The sequence below is a fragment of the Brassica oleracea genome, chromosome C3, assembly GCF_000695525.1.
Source record: "Brassica oleracea var. oleracea cultivar TO1000 chromosome C3, BOL, whole genome shotgun sequence".
Taxonomy (NCBI): Eukaryota; Viridiplantae; Streptophyta; class Magnoliopsida; order Brassicales; family Brassicaceae; genus Brassica; species Brassica oleracea.
The window spans coordinates 35,029,255-35,056,898 of record NC_027750.1 but is presented as its reverse complement, the minus strand read 5'-3'; the positions used below and the strand labels follow the sequence as shown (position 1 = coordinate 35,056,898).

Below are 27,644 nucleotides of genomic sequence, written 5' to 3'. Positions count from 1 at the left end.
TTGTATTTGAAGACACTTCGGATATTCAACCTCCATTGGCGTCTTGTACAATCGGTTTGGTTGTCTTGCGACTTGTACTAATAGCCTTCCACAGGGATCCTTCAGCATCAGTAAGTCTTCTTTCATATTAACCTCACAACCCATCTCGGTTGTTTGTCCAAGACTTATCATATTGTGTTTAAGACTTGGGATGTAGTAGATATCTTTGAGTGCTCTTCTCTCCCCTGTTTTTCTGATGAACGTGATCGAACCTTTCCCAATAATCTCGACGTTTGATCCATCACCGAATTTGACTTTGCCTTTGATGCTCTCATCTAGGTTTGAGAAGAACTCTCTCTTGCCTGTCATATGGTTACTTGCACCATTGTCAAGGTACCATATACTCGTATTTCCATCGCATTCATCAAACCTCTTAGGAAACACTCTCTCTTTGTTGAGGAATACTACTTCATGCATATATAACACATATGCTTCTTGTGTTTCCGTTAGGTTAGCTTCTTCTCTTGGTCGTGTAGGACAATGTGACACGAAGTACCCCATCTTGTCGCATCGCCAACATCTAACCTTAGATTAGTCCTTCTTGGTCTTGTCTGAAGCTTCTCCTCCTTTGTTATGACCATCAGAAACATTAGACCTTCCTTGTCCTCTTCCTCTTCCACCATAACCTCTACCTCTGCCTCTTCCTCGCGAGTTGCTATGGCTTCCACGACCTTGTGCATCATTCTTTACAAACATTAGCTTCGATTGATCTTCATCTTGGGTTTCTTCTTTGATGCGTTCTTCGAAAGCCTTCAATCTCCCAACAATGTCTTCGAATCCCGTTGAATTTAGATCAAACACTTGTTCTAACGAAACTACGATGTGAATGAAGTTCGTTCTTGGAAGTCCCTTCAGAAACTTCTTTACCAGCTTTGATGCTTCCATTATCTCTCCTAACGCGGCTGCTCTCGATGCTAAGCATGAAAGTTTTCCTGCGTAGTCATTCACTGTGTCTGTGTCTGCCATCTTCAGTTTGTCGAACTCAGACATCAAAGTGTGTAACCTTGCTTCTCTAACGCGATCAACACCTAGGTTACTGGATTTGATAGCGTCCCAAATCTTCTTCGATGTATCATGTTCTCCGATCTGAAGTATTAGCGCCTACGGGATTGATTGAAAGATTAGAGCAATCGCCATATTGTTCTTCTTTGCATCATTGCTCCCTGGATCAATTGTATCCCAAACTTCGTATAAACGAAGCATAACTTTCATTCACATCGACCATACGGTGTACTTGGTCGATGTTAACATCGGACATCGTATGTCCTTCTTCATCTCAAAACCTTTATCACGTGCTTGAGAATCGTCTCCCATGTTTTGATCGAAGTTACAACTCCTCTTGTAAACGACCTTCGAAACCTGGAGCTCTGATACCAATTAAAATTGCGCAAACACAAAGATTATAAGAACTTCTCTTCTTATTAGATTTAGAAACTCTCTCAAAACTAAACATTTCAATGGGTTTTTCTTAGAGAAAGTGTCTGCCGATTGTTGGAATTGTGTGAGCCCATGTCCAACTCTATATTGTCCGATTAGTACGATATTGTTCACTTTGGGCCTTTGGCAAGCCTGCATGGTTTTACTTTTGGTTTCCTTTCCAAAATGCCTCGTACTATTAGAGTTGGACATCTCTTTATATATTAGACACTCCTTGTCTAATTATCCAATATGGGACCTGGATTGACATCTCTCATTCTCCCCCTCAAGCTAAGGACCACACACCTTATGCCCTTTCCTCTAGCGAATCCTCTCGGTGCCTTGTCGCATCTTCGACATTCGACACCCGTAGTCGCAAGGTTTACTTTGAGTGGCTTTGAGGATGTTCTTCCCACAATTCTAGGATCTTCTAACTAATCTCTACCGAACTTCCCTTTCCACCTTGAAGGGTCTCATTCCTACTCGAAAGGTATTTTGGTCTTTTGCAGATTTCTCATCAACCTGGCTCTGATACCAATTGAAGTTGCACAAACACAAAGATTATAAGAACTTCTCTTCTTATTAGATTTAGAAACTCTTTCAAAACTAAACCTTTCAATGTGTTTCTCTTGATGGAACATCTCTCCATGAGAACTTTTTATATAGGAAGAAGCTACATCTTTTCCTAAGGGCGAAACTAAATTTTTTCCTAATATAATATGGAAACATTCGTAAGCTCGATATGTTTTCCTTTTTCCTTAAACCATCAAACTTCACTTTAATGAGTTTAATTGGAATTATCCAACAACATCATCTTTACAGTTTAAAATACTCACATTCAGAGTTTAAATACTCTTGGTTTAACACTCGTTTCCTATGAAATATGTTGGTATGAAATGATCTTTAATCTCTAAGCTCTCTACCATATTTGCATAAACCTAATAATTTAGTAAAATAAAATATAGACTGACGACGAAAAACACATACACATACACACTAAGTTTACACTTTATACTCGCACGCATTCCGTAGTCGTTTATCCTTTGCAGTGAAGTAATGATCATATATTCTAAATTTCACATTTATCAATTACAAACTTTAGCTTTCTTATAATTGCGAATCAAAGCTTTAGCTTTCTTCGTCTTTGGATTCGATTTTCACCACCAATTATTATCATCCAGAAAGGAAAGACCCAGTCAACTTGTCACGTGACACGTGTCTCATAAAACATTCTTCACACCGCACGATAAAGCGTCACGAGATTCATAATTATAATTATGATTTCTAAATAGACTGGGCCCTGCGATCCATATCACAAGTATACTAATGGGCTACACTCTTCAAGCCGACAGCCCAATAGCACGCTGTCTTGTTAAGAGACAGAATAAAATGGCGAAAACACCCTCGGTCCTTTGGAGTGTTGAGTGTCACACGGATCACGACAAATGAAAAAATCGTGTGCTGTTCTGTCCCGTTGTACAACTTTAGAGCATGATTATTGGAGAGTTCTCAAGGTTGAATTCTTAGCGGAATATAAGAACCCGTTTCTTAACTTTTAACTAAAAAAGCTAAGAACCGGTTCTTAAATAAGAATTTTAAGAACCGGTTCTTAATTTTTTTAGTTAAAAGTTAAGAGACGGATTCTTATATTCCGCTAAAAACCTCACTCTAAGAACCCCCAATAATCATCATGCTCTTAACATCCAGAGATTGGGGTGGCTACTATTTTAAAATTATAGAATTCTTTTGGAGTATATAATTGGAGTTTTGTGCAACAATAATTGAATATTTTCTCACGGGTAACGTTGTTAAAGAGAAAACATAAAAACATATAAAACTTGCATATATAAAAAACATCATAAAACGTAAGTGGATGAGAGTGTCGTGGATAAAAAGAAAGTGAGAAAAGAGACATAAGGGGCATATAATTGATAACATTATATTATACGTTGCCTTCCATTTTTTTAAACTAAATTAACTCTGTGATTTCGTTTTTCAACAGACTAATAACCCTATGATAGTAACTTTTATCGCTGGGGGGGGGATCACAGTTAAATAGCGCACCAGCTTTTGTAAAATTTTAATTTTGTATTTCTTCTTCATTTCCTCATGGATAGTGTACGTATACACTAAGAAATATGTAGCATTTATAAGAGGTTAAGAAAAATTAAAGGGTCTTGGCCACTTGGGAAAGAAAGATAAATGTTAGTCACTAGTACACTTAATTCGGACAGACGAGTGTTTACGGCGAAGGCGACGTAGATAAAATGTTGCCAGTTATAACAAAATTTATTGAAGGTTTCAATGAAGTTAATAATCTTAGTGGAGTTACCAACATTTACCTGACAAACTCAAAAACGGACTTTTGGTATTGGGCAGTAACATCAAGCCCATTAATTATAAACTGACCCAACAGGCCTTCTTCTTCTCTCGCATTCTCTCGAAACCACTTGTGACCTCATCGTTTTCACCTCCGATAAGCATAGATTCTTCTTCCTCCTCCTCGGCAATAGCGCGAAGCAATCGAAGATAAGAGACGAGAATCAATCAAATCAATGGCGTCTAACAAAAGCACACGGCGCTGTTTCCCGTCGTCGTCACCTGTCTACCGCCGCCGCTGCTGCTGCTGCTGCTTATACATCGGATTATTACGGTACGCAGACTGAGCACACGTGGCGTCCTTGATTCTTGCAGGCAAGAGAAGGCTTCGAGGTGACTTACTTGGCTGGTGAAAACTGATGGTTTAGAGATGTTGACAGAGGCTATTCTACAATGAGATTGGTCTTGTTCTTGTGCAACCTTTGGAGGAAGGATTTGTAAGGAGTTTAAGATTGGGTTTCATACCTGGTTGATGTTGAGAATTGGAATGTTAATTTTATGTCAATGAATTGGACCAAAAAGGATTGGTGCTATGTATGTTATTAGGAGGCCGAGGATATGATTCGTGCCATTGATGAATGGTGGAGGTTAAGAGAAGGGACATCATACTGTGGAACATTTGCTACGCAGCAAGCTGTTGGCCTTGGGGTTGCTTGTGACTTGGCGATGAAGGATATTGAGAGTATGATGAGAAGTGGATTAAGAGGTTGCTGAATGGGGTTTAAAGAGAAGCTTGATGGGGGTTGTGGTGAATGGTTCTATGGAGAGTCTATATATTATTGAAATCTGAATCTGTATCTTTTTATGGGTTTGAAGGAAGTTGCAGTGTCTAGTACAAGTGCGAGTTTGGAGCCTTCTTATGTGTTGAGAGCTTTGGGTGTGGATGAGGCTATGGCTCACACTTCGATTAGGTTTGGGATCGGTAAACTTACCACTGAGGAAGAGATTGATAAAGCGGTCAGAGCTTACGGTTAAACAAGTTGAGGGAGATGAGTCCGGTTTATGAGATGGTTAAAGAAGGTATCTATAATACAATGGTCTCAACACTGATTCAACAGTTTCCAAGGGGATATGTGAGTATGACTGGAGGATCTGATCCTTACTATGTTCTGCTGGTAATTTTATATCTATATTTGCTTTCTAGATAGATTCCAAGTGAGAATGTCGTGATATGGTTTTGTAATAAGCAGAGCATAAACAACATTATTTTCTGGGTTGGATTGTTGTCGTTTGTGTGATCTATTTGTGGGTATTATGAACCTTTTGGTAAAGCTATTTTCGTTTTTGTTTTTTTTTCTGGATCAAATCTATTAGCTCATTATCCATAATACCAAGAGCCATACGAACGGTTTGTTTCTTCTTCTTCTAATTACAGTCCTTTGCTCTAACCAGCTGAGCTACGTGTGAACCACTTTGTCCTTGACTTTAGCATCTCCAACCCCGCTCTATTTTTCCCTCTAAAATAGAGTTTAGACTAAAAATGCTTCAATTGTACTCTATTTTCTACTTTATAATAGTGTAAACTTAGTTTTTACCCTATATATAGAGTAATTTTTTTATTTTTTGTTCATCACTCTATTTTTCACTCTAAAATAGAGTACAATTAGAGCAACATCCAACTCTATTATAAAGTTATTCTATTTTTTCCATTGGAGATGGTCTAATCTCTTTCTCTTATTCAATTCCACTTCTCCTTTTTATGACGAAGAAAAAACAAATTTACATGGATACTAGGTGAATTTCTCGTGCCCATACACGGTATAAATATTATAAAATAAATATATTATAATAATTTATTAAATTTTATTTTTATTTTTAAATTATTCTATTATTTATATTGTAATTAATATGATTGGTTTTAAATAACATTATGTTATTTTTATTAAATGTATAATTTTGGATATATAATATCTCGACTGTTTGGTTATTATTTGGATATATTAGATAACATTTATTTTTCCGATTCAACTATAACATTTTTGTTATTCATCTTAAATTTTGATTAGTTTTGTTATTGGACAATTCTCTCAAATAGTCATTTTTGAGTTTTTGTCACAAAAATAACATTTAAAAAATAAAATGACCAAGATAGACTCTTTTTATTTTGAAATTTTTAATATTGGGATGCAAAGGAGGGAGCTTCTGGTTCTTGAGTCTGGCGTAAACTTCTAAAGGCTTTGTCCCCTGGCCTATGACTACCTGCGATATGAAGTAAAAGATGGGAGATCAGTGTCTTTCTGGTTCGACAACTGGCTTGGAATGGGGAAACTTATGGATGAAACTGGAGAAATAGGGATAAGATATTTGGGCGTTGCCCGACAGGCAACATTTGCTGATGTGGTTGATGAGAATGGCTGGAAGATTCGAAGCAGAGGTCATCGGAGTTTCCCGAACACTTATGAGAAGATCAACGCGTTCACGTTTCCAACTCCTCAAGCAGGTGCTGATATAGCGCTGTGGCGATATAACCAGGATGAGTATAAAGAGAGTTTCTGTTCAGCTAGTACCTGGAATCAATTGCGGAGTAAAAAGGAGAGAGTAACCTGGAGGAAGCTAGTCTGGTTTAGCCAAGCTGTGCCACACCACTCTTTCATGGCATGGCTTACTTTTAGGAACCGGTTGTCCACTGGTGATAGAATGAGATTGTGGGGCATCACGCAGGGCTGCACGTTATGTGGGGAGGTGAATGAGACAAGGGAGCATTTGTATTTTGCTTGCCCTTTCTCTTTTATGATTTGGCTAAACACTGCGGGACAACTTATCGGAGAGGGTATTACGCCTGACTGGGATGACACAATCGTGTCACTGCTGCAACCAGGCCGTACTCGCTTAGACTCGATCCTTGTGAGAATGGCTTTCCAAACAGTTGTGTACACCATTTGGAGAGAGCGGAACTCTCGACGTCACAGAGGAGATGCTTACTCGTACTATTGACAAACAAATTCAGAACCTTATTTCATCACTATGCTACACCATGGGCCACCCGTTGGAGGGGTTGCTTAGGCGCTGGTTCGAAGTTAGCTCATAAACATAACAGCCACAAATTCTTTCATTCTTTTTGTTCTCTAGGCTAATTAATTCAGTCACCGATCTGTAATTATTCTATTTTGATCAATAAATTTGATATTCAATAAAAAAAAATTAATTTTTATTTTTTAAAAATTGAAACCATATCCCCAAAACCCACCCCTTAACTCTAAACCCTAAGTCTAAGATTAGTTAACCTTTGGGTATAAATGCATATTTACCCTTTAATAAAACTTATTTTGGTCATTTTCTTCCTTGAAGTCTATTTTTGTGAAAATAAACTAAAAATATCAATCTAAGGGAATTTCTCTTTCTTATTTTGATGTAGTTTGACTATTGTCTTAGATTTGTAAACATATTTTAGTAAAATTACGTATAATTCAATATATGTTGTTTAATAGTAAAAGTAAACTAAAGTGTTAACGATTCAAAGTTACATAAATAAATACAACAATGATAGTCCTTTGAAACCTTATGCATATAAATATGTAAGTTATACAGAATACTTAATTGTAATAGTTGGTTAATATATTTATAATATTATTTGAAAATTTCATATTTATTTGTAATGTGTTGAACCGTTCTATAATTTATATGTATAAAAATATTACTATAAATAAAAATATATTATTTTTAATTTAATGTTTGACTTTGTATAAAAAATTTGAATTGGTCTTGTTAATCATTTTGTGGGTATATTGTGTTACATATATTCCATCAAATTAAAGTATAACTATTTCTATTCATTGTATTAGTTTGGTTTTTCATCTTAGATGTGTAAATATATATATATATTTTTTAGTAATTTAGTATATGTTAATTTAGAAAAACAAAATTGTAAAATAAAGTGATGAAAGGTACAAAGTTACATAAAAGCATAACCGATAAATTTTAAAAGGGAAAATTATTTATTTACTTTAATATCAATATTATTTTTCTAAAATTTCCTTTTTATGATATCACATTATATATATAAAATGTATTCGTCTTAAATTTTATTAATATTTTACTTATCATATATGTTATTTGAAAAATATAAAAGGGAAATTAAATAAAAAGATAGATTAAATTAAATTTTATTCATTTAAGATATCTTAATTTATGTTATTTAAATTATTTTGTAATAATTTGAGAAATAGATTGATTTAAATAAAATACTTAATACTTTTAAAATATATATTATGTTTTTAAGATTATATTTTAAAATGGAAAATTATTTCTTTACTTTAAAATCATGATTATTTTGTGAACTTTCCTTATTGTGAATTTCACTATATATATAAAAGATATTTTTGTTTTTTAAATTTTTAAATTTTCTTTGTTATATTGGTTATTTGAAAAAATAAAGAAAAACAAAATATATATAAAAAAGAAAAAATAGAAAAAATATTTAATAATTATAATTAGATATATTTGATTCATTAAAGGTATCATCGTAATCAACCACCGTGAGAGTTAACGTGAGCGCGACATGTAAAAAACTTATTTCTCAAACAATATTATAAAGATCTTAGTCAAATTTGCACACAAAAATATTAATTTTTAAAAACAAGAAATAAAAGTTTAAATTAAGTGGACAGCAAACGTAAATTGGATATAGTTTAGACATGGCCATTATTATATGGGCCTATTAAATTAAATTAATGGTCTGAGTTGAAAGTAGACCAAAATACCATGTGATTTGGTATAAAACGTTTGTTTTAGATCTACGCTCGACCCTTTCTGTATTTGTGAGGTAATTCAAAGCCAAAATTTATCCATGTTCAAAAAGATATTAAATACAGAATAGTTTATTGGAACATTATAAATTGCAAGGAGACGTTAAAAAACCGAATTACACTCCGTTGATGTTATAGTGTGAAGAAGATTTGCTTTGTGGCAACTCTCCAGATTACTATCAGCTTTCTACAAACTCTAATATGATCCGAGATATGCGTAAATTTTCTTATCCTTTATTTATTTATCTAATTGGAGAGAAACAAGTATTTGGTAGGTTAGAGGAGGCCCATGGGGAGACATGAATGGATATAAACCCTCATATTATAAATTCTCTACGTCAAAATAATTAGAACCATATGTTCTCTATGTTACGTATCACAACCATCATTTGATTGAGACATTACACCCTTTCGAGGTTATAAGCCACACGTTCATGTACATTTTCTGCCTCAATATTTTTTCGCATTGTTTCTTCTATAGACAAAAAAATTGAAACACAATGTATTATAACTGCACATTTCACATTAATCTAATGGATGGCTTTGAGATCATTTAAGAAAATGATCATATATGAAAACGATGATGATTAAAAACATTTTTTCTTATAACATTTGTGTATTTTAGGCATGTCGATGGGATGCATATAGTCTAGCATAAGTTATTCAGTGATTAACATCCTTAGAATTTTAGTAGCATTTTGCTAACAATAAAAACTAGCAAGAGATTAATAAATGAGTAGGGCAAGAGACTGCTTGCAATTAGCTGTGTGGAAAGCTAAATGATGTCCCCTTGTGTTCAATGCTACCACTATCCACGTCATCGTCCTAAATCCTCGATTCCCATTGGCAACAAAAAATTGCGTATATAAATTGCATGCACACTTATCATTCTCTTCTCAATTTAAAAACAAACTCACAAGTAGTCACTCGAACATATTTTTTTCATCGTTATAAAGGCCGACCATGATGGCCAAAACTCATTTTCTTTGCATTGTCACTCTTTGTACGCTAATGTTCATCAAGATTTCAGCACGGCCTACGACATTCGCCGAGGATTTCAAAGCCGCATGGTCGGGATCTCACATCCGTCAAGTCGACGGTGGAAAAGCTATCCAACTTGTCCTTGACCAGAGCACTGGTAAACCAAACTAAACCACTTAAACATGTCAAACATTAATGAGCTTTTATGTAATTTTCTTAAACTCGTTTCTATAAGGATGTGGATTCTCTTCCAAAAGAAAGTATCTATTCGGAAAAGTGAGCATGAAGATCAAACTCATTCCCGGCGACTCTGCCGGTACGGTCACCGCCTTCTACGTAAGTTTTGTAACTTCTTCACACATTCACCACAAACACACGCATATGCATCCAAAACATAGTCTAATCATTCATATGTCTGTAGATGAACTCGGATACAGACACCGTACGGGATGAACTAGATTTTGAGTTCTTGGGAAACCGAAGTGGCCAACCTTACTCGGTGCAAACAAACATATTTGCTCATGGCAAAGGAGATAGAGAACAAAGGGTTAATCTTTGGTTCGACCCATCTTTGGATTTCCACACTTACAGTATCCTTTGGTCACACAAACACATTGTGTAAGCTTCTCCCTCTCATTCACCATTAACCAAATGAAAAAAGTACATTAGAATATTTTATAACTTCTCAGTTTTTATTTCATTGCTAAAGTTTCATATACTTTTGACGTGTATAATTTAATCTTTTTTTTTTCACTATTTACTGACTGTCTAAACCCCCATAATTTAACGTGGTAATATTTTGGTTGATTAGTTTTTACGTGGACGATGTACCAATAAGAGAATACAAAAACAACCAAGCCAAGAACATAGCCTACCCAACATCACAACCCATGGGAGTTTACTCAACACTATGGGAAGCCGATGATTGGGCGACACGTGGAGGATTAGAGAAAATTGATTGGAGCAAAGCTCCTTTTTATGCTTATTACAAAGATTTCGACATCGAAGGCTGTCCTGTTCCTGGACCCACCAATTGTCCATCGAACCCTCACAATTGGTGGGAAGGCTACGCTTATCAGTCACTTAACGCCGTGGAAGCTCGACGTTACCGTTGGGTTAGAGTAAACCATATGGTATATGATTATTGTACCGACAAGTCAAGGTATCCTGTCCCACCAATCGAGTGTCATGCTTGAAATAATACCATGTACAAGACGTACGTACAATGATCATGTTTCTTCTTGTACGTTTATATAATTGCGAGAAAAATTGGATTGTAATGTCTTTTATGCAATTGTGCACATACGCAAGTACGTGGTGTGCATAAATATATGGTTATGCAATTGAAATATAAAATGTTATAGTATGCAATGTTTTGAAAACAACTTTACGTACGTATATTATATTGTTTTTCCCTTGGAGTTACAAACTTATAATTTACCATATGTTTTCGATAAACCACTAAAAATCACGAACACAAGAACATGAATGAATAAACCATGTTTAAATGTCACAATGATATGTTGCACAAGACAATATATATAATTGGTTTGGCCATATGGTCCCAGTTCCAACAAAGGCGTCAGATTTGCATTAAACCTTAAGAAGAAAATGTCTAATCAAGTTCAGAACTTGTTGAAATAATGTGTAGCTCATAGAGAAATGCCAAGAAAACCATTCAGAATTAATGGGAATTTGATTCCATATCTAATATTTCAACTTTCTGACCGAACTAGTTCTCACTTGTTTTCTAACAAGTAGTACTATAAAGTTAATAAGCATACCAGATTTACTAATTTGATATTTCTTTTGTGTAATTTGTACGTGGACAAGGATAAACTTACATTATACAAACCACTATTAATCTTTTATTTTATGGGTTTTGATTGGTCTGGAAAGGATAAGCGGTTTCTTCCGATTTCTTAAGGCACCGACAGTACTACAACAGCTGGAGAAGGCTTGTGGCCGTGGAGAAAAAGGCAAGTGAAATAGTTATTGCTTGAAGAAACTCACACACTGATGGTGATTGATAGATCAGCACTGGAATTGAGTGGTCAGAAGGAAAAAAAATGAGGGTACATTCACATTTCCTATTGGAAAAGCTACATGAGTTCTATCTTAAAACAGTACATAATGAAAACAGTGAAAAAGGGAGTTTTGTCCTCACTGCTCATCGCTCATCACTCATTGTACCAACTCTCACTTTATATCATGTTTCATTAGAGCATTCAAAATCATAACTAGGAAGAATGGGTTTGGGACTATGGTGATGATTTATCTAATCTATTTTGTTCATGTTGTTGATTTTGACTGCGACCGGGTCTGAACAGTAAGGGCAGTTCCCAAATAGAACATCAAATGACCTACAAGAAATTGAAATCATATATGAGCTTCAGAGTATAAGACTTGTGTCTGTGTGTGTGTGTGAGAGAGAGAGAGAGAGAGAGAAGGGATTTAAGGTTTCAACTTACTGTCTTGTTGTTGTGATAGACCTTAACCAGTCGGTGAGGCAAAGGCTATGGAAAGACTTGTTGCAACTGATGTTTTCGCATGTGTAGTCTGTTCGCGTCCCACTTCTAGCTCCGAGCTCCTCATCTTTTGTCACAGTAAATGAGAAGTCAGTGAACTGTCAGCAAATGATTACTTATGAAGGTTCAAGGAATCACCGGTTGGTAGAAACTGGGCATAGCAAATCCCGCATTCAACTTGCTGAGGATCATCTTCCACTTGGAGACCTAGAGGCTTTGGAAGCTCAGTAGCTAGAATACATTCGAGGTTCTCAGGGAATGATTTTTCCTTTGACCTGCCAATTAGCTTTGATTCATGCTTCCAACAAAGTTCAGTTTTTCTGACAATTCCATGCTATAAGACTCTATCAAGAGAGATTTACAACGGGAGATAATAGACAAAAAGGTTTACCATTTTTTGCTATTTCTTCTCCATAGCATATGCAAGGTGTTCACAGCTATAGGCTCAGTACCAACAAAACGGCACCTGTCTAAGTAAGTAACACACACTATTGAATAATGTTGGAAGAAAAGAGGTTAATGTGACTGTGTGTTGGATAGAATCACATACTCTGGTAGAGATTTAGGGTCGTTGAAGTTGATATGAGCAATGATATTGCAATCCTTCCCTGAAAACATCGAATCAATTACAATAAAAGTAAAATTTTAGCTATAACACAGAACTAAAGAGTAAAGGTATTATTGTTAAACCAGCATGAATCCGACGGAGAGGAGAAGCACGAGATGGCTGCTTAGCATCAACAACACAAAGAGACTTGTCGATATCATCCAAGACAGACCAAAATTCTTGAAGGTTGTTCAAATGCTATTAGCAACCAAAAAAATAAAAAAAAGAAGAAAAACTGAGATCATCTGCTTTGCTGATTAGTGATAACTAAGAGATAATGTTGTACCTTTTGGAACTGGTGCATCACATCCTTCAGCCTTGAGGTCGTTGACCATTCTAAAGTAAACATGTATGGCACATCCTAAATAGAGAGAGAGAGACACACTAAGGAGAGTATCTGGAAACGTTCACACAAAAGGGACACAAGAAAAACAAACCGAGGAAAGGGAAGGTGGGCATTTAGGATAGTCCCTATCGAGTTGAAGTTCTAAGATGTGTGTTCTTCCCTTATTATCTCTGTACATGTTCACAAATTCAACAAAGCTAACATTGGAGAACCATTATAGTAGCCAATACAATGCAATTAGACTCATCACATCACCAACAACTTACAGAATGTGAAAGCTGAAAAGCGTTAAATCTCCACCTAGCCTCCTTAGTGATTCCCATCCAACTTCCTCTATCTACAAACCGATACTACAATCATTCATCATCACCCCAGAAATTGAGTTTGCGAGCAATCAAAAGGCCCATTGATGAACAATGACTCACCTCCGAGTAAACTTTCCGGTAGAAGGACGAAGATTTCGCTAGTTCCTCGCATCTCGCGCGTTCTATTGACTCATCCATCATCATCTACCTCAGATTCGTAAACCGTAGACTAGATTATATTTACAAGGCACTCATCTCCAAGCTCCGTAACTTCTGCAATTGTTTAGAAAAGCTAGTGTTCTTTAATTAGTGTAACGAATTCGAATGCTACGAGTGTGGGCCGATAAGCCCAATAATATTACTAAAGGCCCAGTTTATTGTATTAATCGTGCTGATTATATACTTATCCTTGTAGCCAAACGGGGATAATTTAAAAGCGGTGCAGTTTCTTTACTTTTCTTTCTTTCTCTGTCACTTCAGTGAAGAAGGCTCCTCCATCTTTTGATCCAGGAGGTTCGTTTTCCTTCTCTCCTTCCCCTTGATTTTTGCTTAATTTCGAAATTTTTATGTTTATACTCTCTCACGGTAAATACCACAAACTCAAATCTTCTAAGCCCCGATCTGCAATTTTCGGGGTTTCTAATTTTATTTCATGATCTGAATGGGTCAGATCGCTGATAAACTATCGAAATAATAGGTTGTTTTCGCTTCAGATTTCTAAACTCTTGTGTGTGCTTTGCATGAGATATTATAATAGGTTACTCTTTATCTACTTTGTTTTTTTTTTTTTTGAGTATTTTAATTGAATTATTTAATGTATCATTTTCAGGGTTTGTTGTTAAACGGAGATCATCGATAAAAGCTATGGTTTGGTTTAGAGCAGCTGGTTCCTCTCTGGCAAAGCTTGCCATACGAAGAACACTCTCTCAGTCTAGGGTTCTACCTTCTTCTCACGCGAGATGTTTCCACTCTACATCGCTCAAATCAAACGCTGCCCCCGTCCCACGCCCCGTCCCCCTCTCCAAGCTCACCGACAGCTTCCTAGACGGAACCAGCAGCGTGTACCTCGAGGAGCTGCAGAGAGCCTGGGAAGCCGATCCCAACAGCGTCGACGAGTCCTGGGACAACTTCTTCAGAAACTTCGTGGGCCAAGCCGCCACGTCCCCTGGGATCTCGGGGCAGACCATTCAAGAAAGCATGCGTCTGCTGCTCCTCGTCAGAGCTTACCAGGTCAACGGCCACATGAAGGCCAAGCTCGACCCTCTGGGTTTAGAGGAACGAGAGATCCCCGAGGATCTAACTCCCGGTCTCTACGGTTTCTCCGAGGCTGATCTCGACAGAGAGTTCTTCCTCGGCGTGTGGAGGATGTCTGGGTTTCTCTCTGAGAACCGCCCCGTTCAGACGCTGAGGGCTATACTCTCGAGGCTTGAGCAGGCGTACTGTGGAACCATCGGGTATGAGTACATGCACATTGCGGATAGGGATAAATGCAACTGGCTGAGAGACAAGATCGAGACGCCGACGCCTCGGCAGTACAACAGCGAGCGCCGCGTGGTGATTTACGATAGGCTTACGTGGAGCACGCAGTTTGAGAACTTCTTGGCGACTAAGTGGACCACGGCGAAAAGATTCGGACTCGAAGGCGCTGAGTCTTTGATCCCTGGGATGAAGGAGATGTTCGACAGGGCTGCGGATCTTGGAGTGGAGAACATTGTTATCGGTATGCCTCACAGGGGTCGGCTCAACGTTTTGGGTAACGTTGTTAGGAAGCCTCTGCGTCAGATCTTCAGCGAGTTTAGCGGCGGGACTAGGCCGGTGGATGAAGTTGGGCTCTACACGGGAACGGGGGATGTGAAATACCACTTGGGCACGTCTTATGATCGCCCGACTAGAGGAGGGAAGCATCTTCACTTGTCTTTGTTGGCGAACCCCAGTCACTTGGAAGCGGTGGATCCTGTCGTGATGGGTAAAACCAGAGCGAAACAGTATTACACCAAAGACGGGGAAAGGACAAAGAACATGGGTATTTTGATCCATGGGGATGGTAGCTTTGCCGGGCAAGGGGTGGTGTATGAGACTCTGCATCTTAGCGCGCTTCCTAACTACTGCACCGGGGGTACAGTGCACATTGTGGTGAATAACCAAGTGGCTTTCACAACCGATCCAAGGGCGGGAAGGTCTTCGCAGTATTGCACTGATGTCGCCAAGGCTTTGGATGCCCCGATTTTCCACGTCAATGCTGATGATATTGAAGCGGTGGTGCATGCGTGTGAGCTTGCTGCGGAGTGGCGCCAGACTTTCCATTCTGATGTTGTTGTTGATTTGGTGTGCTACCGTCGCTTTGGGCATAACGAGATAGACGAACCGTCGTTCACACAACCAAAGATGTACAAGGTCTGGCTGTTTTATTGTCCATTTCTTGATTTTTTTTAATTTTGTTTCATTCTAATTTCTTTTTTTAACGGATGTTTTAACTGTTGTTGATAGGTGATACGCAGTCATCCCTCGTCGCTTCAAATCTACCAAGAGAAGCTTGTGGAATCTGGACAGGTAACGAAAGAAGATATTGATAAGATTCAAAAGAAAGTAAGCTATATCCTCAACGAAGAATTTGAGGCAAGTAAAGAGTATATTCCACAAAAACGTGACTGGCTGGCAAGTCATTGGACTGGGTTCAAGTCACCGGAGCAGATTTCTAGAATCCGTAACACTGGGTACAAACATTTTCATTTTGTTTAGTTTGTCGAGTTGCTTTTGGCCTGTGAAACTATTCCTTTGTTCTGTTGCAGTGTGAAGCCAGAGATTTTGAAGAACGTGGGGAAAGCTATCTCAACCTTTCCAGAGAACTTCAAGCCACACAGAGGAGTGAAAAGAGTTTATGAACAACGTGCTCAGATGATCGAGTCAGGAGAAGGCATCGACTGGGGACTTGGAGAAGCTCTTGCTTTTGCTACACTAGTTGTGGAAGGCAACCATGTGAGGCTAAGTGGTCAAGATGTTGAAAGAGGGACTTTCAGTCATAGGCACTCCGTGCTTCATGATCAAGAAACCGGCGAGGAGTATTGTCCCTTGGACCACCTGACCATGAACCAAGACCCTGAAATGTTCACCGTCAGCAACAGGTAATGTTTTCTGAATCTAATGAGATAGTCACCAGCTTTCAATTGTTATTACATGATCTTTTTTTTTGTTATGCAGCTCTCTTTCAGAGTTTGGTGTTCTGGGATTCGAACTGGGTTACTCGATGGAAAACCCGAATTCTCTGGTAATATGGGAGGCTCAGTTTGGAGACTTTGCCAATGGCGCACAAGTGATGTTTGATCAGTTCATAAGCAGTGGAGAAGCCAAATGGCTCCGTCAGACCGGGCTAGTAGTTCTGCTTCCTCATGGGTATGATGGTCAGGGTCCTGAACATTCCAGTGGAAGATTAGAACGTTTCCTTCAGGTACTTACAACCAACGAATTTATCACCAGATACTTAAACATTATGCTTCTCTCTTGACTAACCAGTCCCACTGCAGATGAGCGATGACAATCCTTTTGTCATCCCTGAGATGGATCCAACTCTTAGGAAGCAGATTCAAGAGTGTAATTGGCAAATTGTTAATGTTACTACACCTGCCAACTACTTCCATGTTCTGCGTCGCCAGGTAAAAGATTGTTTTATAAAAGATTGCTACTCTCTACTTGTTTGTTTTTTCTCACGCTTGATGTCATCCATTTGCAGATACACAGGGATTTCCGCAAGCCTCTTATAGTGATGGCTCCCAAAAACTTGCTTCGTCACAAAAAGTGTGTATCTAACCTCTCGGAGTTCGATGATGTTAAAGGACATCCTGGGTTTGACAAGCAAGGAACCAGGTTTAAACGGTTGATTAAAGATCAAAGTGGTCACTCTGATCTTGAAGAAGGTATCCGACGTCTAGTCCTCTGCTCTGGGAAGGTAAAAACAGTTTCCTTTTTAATAATGCTTTTGAAGAACTCTCAGATTCTGTGACTTAGTTGAGATTTGTTGATCCAGGTCTACTATGAGCTTGACGAAGAGCGACAAAAGTCTGGAACAAACGATATAGCCATTTGCAGAGTGGAGCAGCTTTGTCCATTCCCTTATGATCTCATTCAGAGAGAGCTAAAGCGATATCCAAGTAAGTCACTTAAAACATAGTAAAAAAGGAAACGGGAACTGTGTTTGATTCTTGTGTGGCTTTTCTAAACAGATGCAGAGATAGTGTGGTGTCAAGAAGAGCCGATGAACATGGGAGCATATCAGTATATAGCACCAAGGCTGTGCACGGCCATGAAAGCACTGAACAGAGGAAGCTTCAACGACATCAAATACGTTGGGCGTCTTCCTTCAGCTGCTACAGCCACTGGTTTTTACCAGCTTCATGTCAAGGAGCAAACTGATCTTGTTCACAAAGCTCTTCAACCTGATCCCATCACCCCTATCCTCCCCTGAATGATCCATCAAGGAAATATATAACAGCTTCAGCTCTTGAAGCTCATGAGAGTCTGTATAAAGAAGACACAAAAGCAAAGATTCATGAGAATCTTTGGTTATCATCAAATAATTTCACTGCGGAAACCATATATGTTTTTGCTAGAGAGTTTCATTCCAGTTTGAATGATTTCGGTTTACTTCGGTTATCAATAAAAGTAATCAAACATAAATGATTAGTCTGATTCAGTGTTCAACAAATAGCTAGCGGTAACTATTCGGAGCTTGGGATTTACGCGTTAACTAATTATTTATTTAGCTTATATAAATATAAATTATTTAAAAAAATTATATATACAGACTCTCATGAGCTTCAGCTCTTAATTATAATTATTTTTTTAATTATACATTATTTTAATAAATTAAAATTTATATATACAGAACAGAAAAATTATAGATTTGTATTAATATTATTATTATTATTTAATTAAACATATTTTAAACTGGTTTAAAAGGTTTGAAACTGATATATTTGGATCGGTTTAAATCATATAAATTGGATTTTAGGAAAATTGTGTGTTTGGTGTAAACCAAATTTTAGAACCATGGTTCGATTAAAATGTTGGGTTGATTCGGTTTTGGAAACTTGGTTTGATTTCTGATTAATGATATCGGTATGATGATAAGTTTCGGCGCAGTCCGGTTTAAACTCACCAGTGTAGGAGTGACGGGTGGTTGCAATCTTGTTGAGGTAAAACCACGAAAGCTGGGAGAAATGGCGAGCGATCTCCGACTTGTTCTGATCATCTCTTTCGTTTCCGTCCTCGTTTTCTCCACTTCATCGTCTTCATTGCCTCGTTTTCCTCGCCAGAACCGAGCCAGAATCCAGCTGTTCGGGGGAGATCGAAACTCGTACCAATACCAAACTAAGTACTTCTCCCAGCAGCTTGACCACTTCAGCTTCGCGGATCTTCCGAAATTCTCGCAGCGTTACTTGATAAACTCCGATCACTGGTCCGGTGCTTCTGAGCTCGGACCTATCTTCCTCTACTGCGGCAACGAAGGCGATATCGAATGGTTCGCTACAAACTCCGGATTCATTTGGGAGATCGCTCCCAAGTTTGGCGCATTGCTTGTGTTCCCTGAGGTTTCGTTGATGTTGTTTTTGATTAGAGCCTTGGAAATAAAGAACGCTACCACGTTATCGTATCTCACAACGCTACCAATGATTTTATAGGGATGTTGTGTTGTGTGTAGCATAGGTATTATGGAGAGTCGATGCCTTATGGAAGCAGAGACGAAGCTTACAAGAACGCTACCACGTTATCGTATCTCACAACTGAGCAAGCTCTTGCTGATTTTGCTGTTTTCGTCACTGATTTGAAACGGAACTTGTCTGCTGAAGCATCCCCAGTTGTGTTGTTTGGAGGATCATATGGTGGAAGTAAGGCAAACGATCATATATGAGCATTCTTTGTGGTGGTTGGTGGAATGAGACTTTTTGAGTGATTTTTTTTTTGCTAATGATGGAAAACAACAGTGTTAGCAGCATGGATGAGGCTTAAGTATCCTCACATTGCAATTGGAGCATTAGCTTCTTCAGCTCCTATTCTTCAGTTTGAAGATATTGTACCTCCTCAGACGTTTTATGACATTGTATCTAATGATTTCAAGGTACATCTTTTTGCTTTTTGTTAGTCGTATGATCTTCTCTACTTCTTATTGTGACTGTTTTTTTTGGCTGGTAGCGTGAAAGTAGTAGCTGCTTCAACACCATAAAGAACTCGTGGGATGCAATTATAGCCGAGGGTCAGAAAGAGAATGGTCTTCAGCAGCTGTCGAAAACTTTTCATTTTTGTAGGTAAGCAAGAAAAACTGGAGTTTGGTTTAATGTTTGTTGTCATCTATTTGTATTTGAGCTAAATTGAGTGGTGTCTCTGTTTTTCAGGGCGTTGAACAGTACTGATGACCTTTCGGACTGGCTGGATTCTGCTTATAGTTATTTGGCAATGGTGGACTATCCGTATCCCGCCGACTTTATGATGCCTTTGCCTGGACATCCCATCAAAGAGGTATATTTTTGAAAGGTTTTCCTAGTGACATATTCTCCAAACCATATAATAGTTTGGACATTGGCTACCTCTTCTGCATTGTTGTCATCTTTACATGAATGACCCTACGAGGCTATGCTTTAATGGCTCGCTTGTTGCATCCAGCTATTGTTTAAGTTTGTCCTTTGAATTTAATAAGATTTTATCTTTCTGTAGGTTTGCAGAAAGATTGATGGGGCTAGTAGTGATGCTAGCATCCTAGAACGCATATACGCAGGAGTAAGTGTGTACTACAACTATACTGGGAAGGTTGGCTGCTTCGAGTTGGATGATGACCCTCATGGTTTGGATGGGTGGAACTGGCAGGTCTGAAGAATAACTGCTATGTTTATCTTCCTTTTACAGAAACTTTATGGTTAATAATCATTACCCCTTTGGTTTACAACAGGCGTGCACGGAGATGGTAATGCCCATGTCTAGCAGCCAAGAAAACAGCATGTTTACAGCTTACGATTTTAATTATTCTTCATACAAAGAGTATTGCTGGAATACATTCGGAGTCATTCCAAGGCCTAGGTGGGTCACAACAGAGCTCGGTGGACATGTAAAACTTCTTCTTTTTATAACTCAAGATTCTTGGATGGCCATGATCTGAATTTTTACTCTGTCACTCTCTCCCTCCAATGTAAAAGGACATAGAGACCGCCTTGAAGTCGTTTGGAAGCAACATCATTTTCTCAAATGGTCTTTTAGATCCTTGGAGTGGTGGCAGGTAAGGATATTACTCCCTTTACTCAGATCTCGAAAGCTATTTTCAAAACTAATGTCGTAATCCAGATGAGTGCCTGGCTCGTAAAATGCAGTGTTCTGAAGAACTTATCCAGTACCATTGTTGCTCTTGTCACAGAAGAAGGTATAACTAATAGCCTCAACATATTATATCTCGCCCAAACTTATCTGTTGGTTTCATTCGCATTGGCTTTAAGTTGAAGCCTTTAACCTTTTGATCATAATATCAGTAGTCATTTCATAGAATCGCAAAAACCCCACTATTCAAGTCGATAGTAAGAACCAATTTTGGTATCTATCACAGAACATCATAATCATATCATCATCATCATCATCATCATCATCATCATCATCATCCATTCTCGTTTAGACTAGTGATCAGATCTTTTTTTCTTAGGTGGACATCATTTGGATCTACGACCCTCAACTCCAGAAGACCCAAAATGGCTAGTGGAGCAGCGAGAAGCCGAGATAGGGTTGATCCAAGGGTGGATCAGAACTTATCGATTAGAAAAAGAAGCTCAATTTCCATTGCTAAAACGTTCTTGGTAAGAGAACGATGTAACACATGTGGCAAGAGAACGTTCTCTGTTAAAACGTTCTTGGTAAGATAACAATGTAAAATAATCTGATCAGTAACTCAGAATCTGCAAACTCTGTAACACATCGTGTTTGAATAAATCTATGCAAGCTCTCGGCGTGTTTGAATAAATCTTTGTAAGCTCTCGGTGTTCACTACTAGTGTGTTTGATAAATAAATTTTGATTTGGGTTATTGAAAAAGTAATAAATACACGCTAACTCAAGAAATGTATGGGCTGGCTGGCTGGCTAGTGGGCTACACACCAAAACACATCTGTCAAGTTCGTAAAGATCATCTTAAAGAATCACAAATCTCTCAATATTTAAATCTCAAACGCATGATACTTTGTCTTGTAAGTGAAAGACAGAGAGAATGATACATTTAATGATTAGAGAGTGAATTAAGTAAATACTATAAGTTTTGCTTTTGAAAAGAGTCGAAAATCTTAATTACCATATTTAATCACCCCTTTTAAACTCCATATTGAAATTTCTTGGTTTTAGCCGCTTGAAACGAACATGTGAAGGCCTTACTTAAAACGCTACCGCTGATACTTTTTGAGTTTTCACTAAAAAATAAGCGAGACAGGGAGACGCCAATTCTTTGCTGTGTGTGAGAGAGAGAGAGAGAAAAGTGAAGAGACTATAGTCGTGGTTCTGATCTCGAATATCGGAGACATTTGGGGGTTCAATTGGTGGTAGCGGCGATGGCGACTTATAGTTCGGAGCGACTCCCGAGAACGCCGGCTACTACCAGATTAGCGATTAGGCCTGGTTCTAGGGTTTTAAAAAGCCCTTTGAGTGACGAAGAAGTCATGTGGAAGCGGCTCAAGGAAGCTGGGTTTGATGAACAATCGATTAAACAGAGGGATAAAGCCGCCCTAATCGCTTACATCGCCAAGCTCGAATCTGAGGTTTGCTTTCCTTGATTCGTCCTGAAATTCTCATTCACTGATAAAATTTCATTCGGTAAAATTGAAGGGTTAGCTGGTGGGATTAGCTTGTGTCGTTAATGTTTAGTTCTAATAAGTTCACATGAATATAATGAAGGAATTAATTGCTTGTTTATTAGAGTAATTGCTTTGCTTTTGGAAGTTTTAAAGTCTCGATTTTGTTTCTCTTTTGAGCTATTGATTGTTATAATGGTCAGTTTCTTTTTCATAATCTGGATGCAGGTCTATGATTATCAACACAACATGGGTCTTCTCATTTTGGAGAAGGACCAACTGTTGTCCAAGTATGAGGAAGTTAAGGCATCTGTTGATGAAGCTGACTTAGCACATAGGCGAGACCTATCTGCATATGTCTCTGCCTTGGCCGAATCCAAGAAACGAGAAGAGGGTTTGAACAAGGATGTTGGGATTGCAAAAGAGTGTATTTCGAGTGTAAGTCCCTATCTTTTGAGAGCGAGCAAAAAAATAAGTTCTCCCAGTATTGTTTATTGATTTTTTTTTTTTTTTTTGTCCTCAGCTGGAGAAGACTTTGCATGAGATTCGTGCAGAATGTGCTGAGACCAAAGTTTCTGCTGGGAGTAAAATGTCTGAGGCTCATACTATGATTGAGGATGCTCTCAAGAAATTTGCAGATGCTGAAGCAAAAATGCGCGCAGCTGAAGCTTTACAATCAGAAGCTAACCGGTATCACCGGATTGCAGAGAGAAAATTGAAGGAAGTTGAAAGTCGTCAAGATGATCTTGCTCGGCGTCTTGCATCTTTCAAATCTGAGTAAGTTTTTCTACTGTCTCGGTTAACCGCACTACTGGGCTTGTGCTATTGATATGTAGTAGTAGTATTAATCTGTGTTGGTTCTTTTATTCCATGGTTTAGGTCTGAAACGAGAGAGAACGAGATTGTTATTGAGCGACAGACTTTAAGTGAGAGACGAAAGAGCTTGCAGCAAGAGCATGAACGATTATTGGATGCTAAAGCTTCACTAAATCAGCGAGAAGATCACATTTTTGGTAGATCCCAAGAATTAGCTGAACTTGAAAAGGGGTTAGAGTCTGCAAAGACCACATTTGAGGAGGAACGTAGAGCCTTGGAGGATAAAAAGTTCAGTTTGGAGATCGAATTAGCCTCGCTTGCTAAACGAGAAGTGGTTTGTATACACATAAGTACCTGTCATTTTTTATTTATTTTGCTTAACACCTTGACCAAAAAACTTATATGAGGCATAAAACAGGCGGTCTCTGAAAGGGAATCTTCACTACTTGAGAAAGAGCAAGAGCTGCTTGTTGCTGAGGAAAAAATTGCCAGCAAGGAATCTGTGAGTTTTACTTGTTTAGTTCAACGTACCTTCTGTTTATCATTCATACTTTTAGTTTTGTGCTCAGTTGTTTGCGAGAGTTAAAGTGCTTTCAAACAATCAATACAGGAACTGATTCAGAAGGTCTTAGCGAATCAAGAAGTTATCCTGAGGAAAAGAAAATCCGTTGTGGAAGCTGAGTTGGAAAGTAAGTGCAAATTGGCGGAAGATGAAATCGAGAGCAAGAGACGGGCTTGGGAACTAAGAGAGGTTGATATCAAGCAGAAGGAAGACCTAGTTGGTGAAAAGGAACATGACTTGGAAGTTCAATCGAGGATATTGGCAGAGAAAGAAAAGGATATAACAGAGAGGTCTTATAGTCTTGACGAGGAAGAGAAGCATTTGAATGCTACAGAGGAAGATATCAGCCGTAAGACAAATCTGCTGGAGAATGAGAAGGAACGGTTAAGAAAGTTAGACTCAGATCTGCAGCAGGCTTTGATTTCATTAGAAGACAAGAGAAAACGTGTTGACTCTGCAACGGAAAAGCTTGAAGCCCTGAAGAGTGAGACAAGCGAATTATCCATTCTGGAGATGAAACTCAAGGAGGAGCTAGATGATATGAGGGGTCAAAAGCTTGAACTCCTTGCTGAAGCAGATAGAATGAAGGTGGAGAAAGCTAAATTTGAAGCCGAGTGGGAACACATTGACGTGAAAAGGGAAGAGTTAAGAAAAGAAGCGGAGTATATCACTCGTCAAAGAGAGGCTTTCTCGATGTATCTCAAGGACGAGCGTGATAACATCAGGGAGGAAAGGGATGCGTTGAGAAATCAGCACAAGAACGACGTGGAGGCGCTAAACCGAGAGCGTGAAGAATTCATGAATAAAATGGTGGAGGAACATTCAGAGTGGCTTGGCAAGATACAGCGCGAACGTGCTGACTTCTTGTTGGGTATCGAGACGCAGAAAAGAGAGCTGGAGTATTGCATTGAGAACAGACGAGAAGAGCTGGAGAATTCTTCGAGGGAGAGAGAGAAGGCTTTTGAGCAAGAGAAGAAGTTGGAAGAGGAGCGTATACAGTCCCTCAAGGAGTCGGCGAAGAAAGACTTAGAACATGTCCAAGTGGAACTAAAGAGGTTGGATGCGGAGAGGCTGGAGATCAAATTGGACCGTGAGAGGAGGGAGAGGGAGTGGTCTGAGTTGAAGGATTCGGTTGAGGAGCTAAAGGTTCAACGAGAGAAACTAGAGACGCAAAGGCATATGCTTCGATCCGAAAGAGAAGAAATCAGACACGAGGTTGAAGAGCTGAAGAAGTTGGAGAATCTGAAAGTTACGTTAGATGATATGTCCATGGCTAAAATGCAGCTGTCTAATTTAGAGCGTAGCTGGGAAAAAGTGTCTGCTTTGAAGCAGAAGGTTGTTGTTACTCGGGACGAGGAACTAGACTTGCAAAATGGAATCAGCACTGTGAGTAATAGCAAAGATGGTTATAACTCAAACAATGGCTCAAGAAGCCCTTCATCCGCCACTCCATTTTCATGGATAAAGCAATACACCAATCTGATATTCAAGAATCCTCCGGAGACATCGCTTCCACTGCATCATCATGAAGAAGGAGCATTGCCTTCAGAAAAAAGAGAAGAAAAGGCTTACACGGAGGGGATGTTGATTGCAGTTGAAAAACTTGAAGCCGGAAAGAAAAGAAGAGGTAACGCATCTGGCAATGACACCAGTGAACCAAGCAGTCACAAGAAGAGGAAACATGAGGTTACCCAAAAATCTTCTGATGAAGCTGATCCCGAGAGGTAAAATTTGATCGCTCAATAAAGAAACTTATGCAACTTTCTTGTTACTAAAGCTTAATCGTGCATCTTCAATTTCGTGTCAGTGTAATCTCAAGCCCTCAGAATGTGCCCGAGGACAAACACGAACTGCCATCAAACCAAACCCAAGCACCACCAAGTGGTATGGTAGTCCTCAGTGAAATCGTGAAGATCACAAAGGTAACGTGTGAGACAGAGGTCATCAACAAAGTGTCAAACATTGAGTGCTCAGATGATCCTTCCGAAGCAGGAACGAAGATGGTAGAGGAGGAGAAACAAGATTGTGATTGCAATCAGGTGGGTTTTTTCAACACACAAACCCTCTCGAAAGCAAAATTTTTCTCATTACTAGTGTAACTAATGAATACTTTTTCTCTTTTGCTGTAGACCGGGATAAAGGAGAAGGATTCTGACGATGGTGGGCATTGTAACATGAGTTAGCTGACAGGAGGTTAAGCATATAAGGTATGACCAAGTCTTCACTAATGACCCCCCACATTTGAAAGAGTTTCAAAATTCACTAAAAAGAGTTATTGTTTTCTCTTTTGTTGATGCAGGGAACTCTATGAATCCTCAAGGGTTTGTTTCTGGATAAGATCTGAGTATGTAAATGGATTTGATTGGTTTCAAAACTCTCTCGAGATGTTATATAACTTAGAGAGTCATTATTATTTGTTTTTTTCAGATTTTAAGTGAGTAGAGAGAGTGTTGGTAGGTAGGTAAGAATCGTTGGTCGCTTGTGTGTTGCAGAGTTTGCCTGAGAAAATGATTTGTCGGTTTCAAAGACTCAGTTTGAAAATCAGTTTCGGGTTTTTATTTGTTTGATAATGCTCTCTCTTGTTGATGATGATGTCGTTTAGCACACCAGCAGTGAAGTAAAATGTCAACAGCATTCTGTCTTAGTTGTCTGTCACCGTCGCTGTTTCCAACTACGAGGATTTGATGGCCCGGCCCAGTTTATGGTGTTTTCATTTGAGCCTTGCCCATTATTTCATGGGTTACAGAATTTCAAAGTCAAATTGAATATGCCAAAAAGAGCCGCAGATCTTAGGTGACTTAATGCCCCACGAAAAACATAGCAATATATTTATGCTGGCTGCAGATATTCGAATTTCATGCTTGCTTCTAAGGTTTCAGGAATTTTGATTATTGAAATTATAAAATAATAATATTTCGTCTTTTAGAACATTAATTGAATGCAAGAATAATTATCTCTCGTCACTTATTTTTTGCAATTGTTTTGCCAAATAGTATATGCTAACATCAGAAAGCTATGGCGAAGAACAGATCGAGTGTGAAATGGGTGAAGAAATCGGCATTCATTTGTGGGTTAACTTACCCCGCTTAATGAGTGACAGCTTAATTCTACTTTGCAACTTGAGGGATATTTATTTTTAATCATATACTTATCATTATTTAATTAAGCGCCAAAAATAGTCTAAACCCCACTATCTTTTTTGTCTTTAGACCGACGCATTCCCCTCCTATCCTGGTTTAAACCCTTAAATCAGTCTTTTTAAAACCGGACCGGAAGTTGAACCGAAAATATTTTGGGTCACGGTTCAATATGGTTCGACCGGGTCAAACCTGATTAAATAATATAGTTTAATATTTTTTAGTATGTAAATATAAAAGTAATATTAGTAAACATGATACATAGTTAAAATATAAATCACTTTTGAACATAAAATATTATAAATATAAATTAGTTTCTTGTTTATATAGATTTTTGATAGTTTTAGTGGTTTTTATTGGTTTAATAACTTTTAAATATAATCCGGCTATATGACCGGTTCATGGTCGAACCAATTACTAGACCAATTCGGCTATATAACCAGTTCATGGTCGAACCCGGTCCAACCATCGGGTCGGTTCGGTTTTAAAAACACTGCCTTAAACCTACTTGTAACGCCCCCGAACAGTTCTAGGCATAGGTCAAACCACCGGCCAACAATCAAACAAGAACATGACCGACGGGCCGACCGTCTACCAAGGATCGGGAGCGCTACATGACGGGTTAACGGCCGATCCGGCCAAGGTCACGAAAAGTGCAATTCGTAACTAGGCCAGTCCGCCCGCTAACACGTCCCGTTAGACCAAAGCCTAAGGCTTCTCAACCCGTACCCCAATCTGACGTTGTGTTAGCTTGGACAAGCTAATATCAGAAACAACAAGGCATTTACACAAAACATCGCTTTATTTATCTTATATAATATCTGGTTTTCAACACACAAAATATTACACAAGTAGTGGCATGCCAAAAAAGCAAAAATACATACTTATAGTCTGAAAGCGTCTTAAGCAAAAAGATGCAAATCTACACCAGCCAGCCTAGCCTCCCGCGACCTCTACAAGCTCGCTACTGGTCACCT

General features: G+C 38.5%; 7 protein-coding genes across 7 annotated transcripts; 6 read left to right on the top strand and 1 right to left on the bottom strand.

Moving 5' to 3' along the window:
- The first annotated feature begins 3,722 nt into the window (after positions 1-3,722).
- LOC106330475 (cysteine desulfurase, mitochondrial) lies at positions 3,723-5,126 on the top strand. Its single transcript, XM_013768932.1, is given in 10 exon segments — positions 3,723-3,753; positions 3,872-4,108; positions 4,286-4,343; positions 4,345-4,444; positions 4,447-4,512; positions 4,515-4,556; positions 4,559-4,612; positions 4,615-4,798; positions 4,801-4,858; positions 4,860-5,126. Coding segments are annotated over 10 exon segments (855 nt in total). The 3' UTR covers positions 4,885-5,126.
- A 967-nt stretch (positions 5,127-6,093) lies between these two features.
- LOC106330474 lies at positions 6,094-6,768 on the top strand. The gene has a single exon (XM_013768931.1). The coding sequence runs from the start codon at positions 6,094-6,096 to the stop codon at positions 6,766-6,768; it is 675 nt and encodes a 224-aa protein (XP_013624385.1).
- A 2,699-nt stretch (positions 6,769-9,467) lies between these two features.
- On the top strand, positions 9,468-10,945 carry LOC106328808 (probable xyloglucan endotransglucosylase/hydrolase protein 6). Its single transcript, XM_013767327.1, has 4 exons — positions 9,468-9,717; positions 9,796-9,896; positions 9,982-10,178; positions 10,372-10,945. Exons 1-4 carry the CDS (start codon positions 9,543-9,545, stop codon positions 10,754-10,756), a joined length of 858 nt encoding a protein of 285 aa, XP_013622781.1. The 5' UTR covers positions 9,468-9,542; the 3' UTR covers positions 10,757-10,945.
- Positions 10,946-11,621: 676 nt separating this feature from the next.
- LOC106332106 (E3 ubiquitin-protein ligase FANCL) lies at positions 11,622-13,603 on the bottom strand. The gene is made up of 10 exons (XM_013770576.1): positions 13,467-13,603; positions 13,308-13,378; positions 13,133-13,211; positions 12,982-13,056; positions 12,779-12,893; positions 12,639-12,696; positions 12,480-12,554; positions 12,227-12,363; positions 12,032-12,155; positions 11,622-11,923 (listed from the first exon to the last, which is right to left on the bottom strand). Exons 1-10 carry the CDS (start codon positions 13,548-13,550, stop codon positions 11,839-11,841), a joined length of 903 nt encoding a protein of 300 aa, XP_013626030.1. The 5' UTR covers positions 13,551-13,603; the 3' UTR covers positions 11,622-11,838.
- A 191-nt stretch (positions 13,604-13,794) lies between these two features.
- Positions 13,795-18,017, top strand: LOC106334854 (2-oxoglutarate dehydrogenase, mitochondrial). Its single transcript, XM_013773232.1, has 9 exons — positions 13,795-13,859; positions 14,176-15,740; positions 15,834-16,060; positions 16,136-16,468; positions 16,545-16,791; positions 16,868-16,996; positions 17,074-17,289; positions 17,368-17,491; positions 17,564-18,017. Exons 2-9 carry the CDS (start codon positions 14,211-14,213, stop codon positions 17,803-17,805), a joined length of 3,048 nt encoding a protein of 1,015 aa, XP_013628686.1. The 5' UTR covers positions 13,795-13,859; positions 14,176-14,210; the 3' UTR covers positions 17,806-18,017.
- A 469-nt stretch (positions 18,018-18,486) lies between these two features.
- On the top strand, positions 18,487-21,336 carry LOC106328065 (lysosomal Pro-X carboxypeptidase). The gene is made up of 10 exons (XM_013766422.1): positions 18,487-18,931; positions 19,042-19,228; positions 19,325-19,458; positions 19,533-19,645; positions 19,733-19,856; positions 20,052-20,201; positions 20,284-20,439; positions 20,528-20,607; positions 20,699-20,748; positions 21,022-21,336. The coding sequence occupies exons 1-10, from the start codon at positions 18,560-18,562 to the stop codon at positions 21,174-21,176; spliced, it is 1,521 nt and encodes a 506-aa protein (XP_013621876.1). The 5' UTR covers positions 18,487-18,559; the 3' UTR covers positions 21,177-21,336.
- Positions 21,337-21,767: 431 nt separating this feature from the next.
- LOC106335126 (protein CROWDED NUCLEI 4-like) lies at positions 21,768-26,074 on the top strand. The gene is made up of 9 exons (XM_013773559.1): positions 21,768-22,119; positions 22,381-22,590; positions 22,676-22,929; positions 23,032-23,302; positions 23,387-23,470; positions 23,579-25,254; positions 25,338-25,569; positions 25,660-25,737; positions 25,830-26,074. The coding sequence occupies exons 1-8, from the start codon at positions 21,913-21,915 to the stop codon at positions 25,711-25,713; spliced, it is 2,988 nt and encodes a 995-aa protein (XP_013629013.1). The 5' UTR covers positions 21,768-21,912; the 3' UTR covers positions 25,714-25,737; positions 25,830-26,074.
- Positions 26,075-27,644: the final 1,570 nt, after the last annotated feature.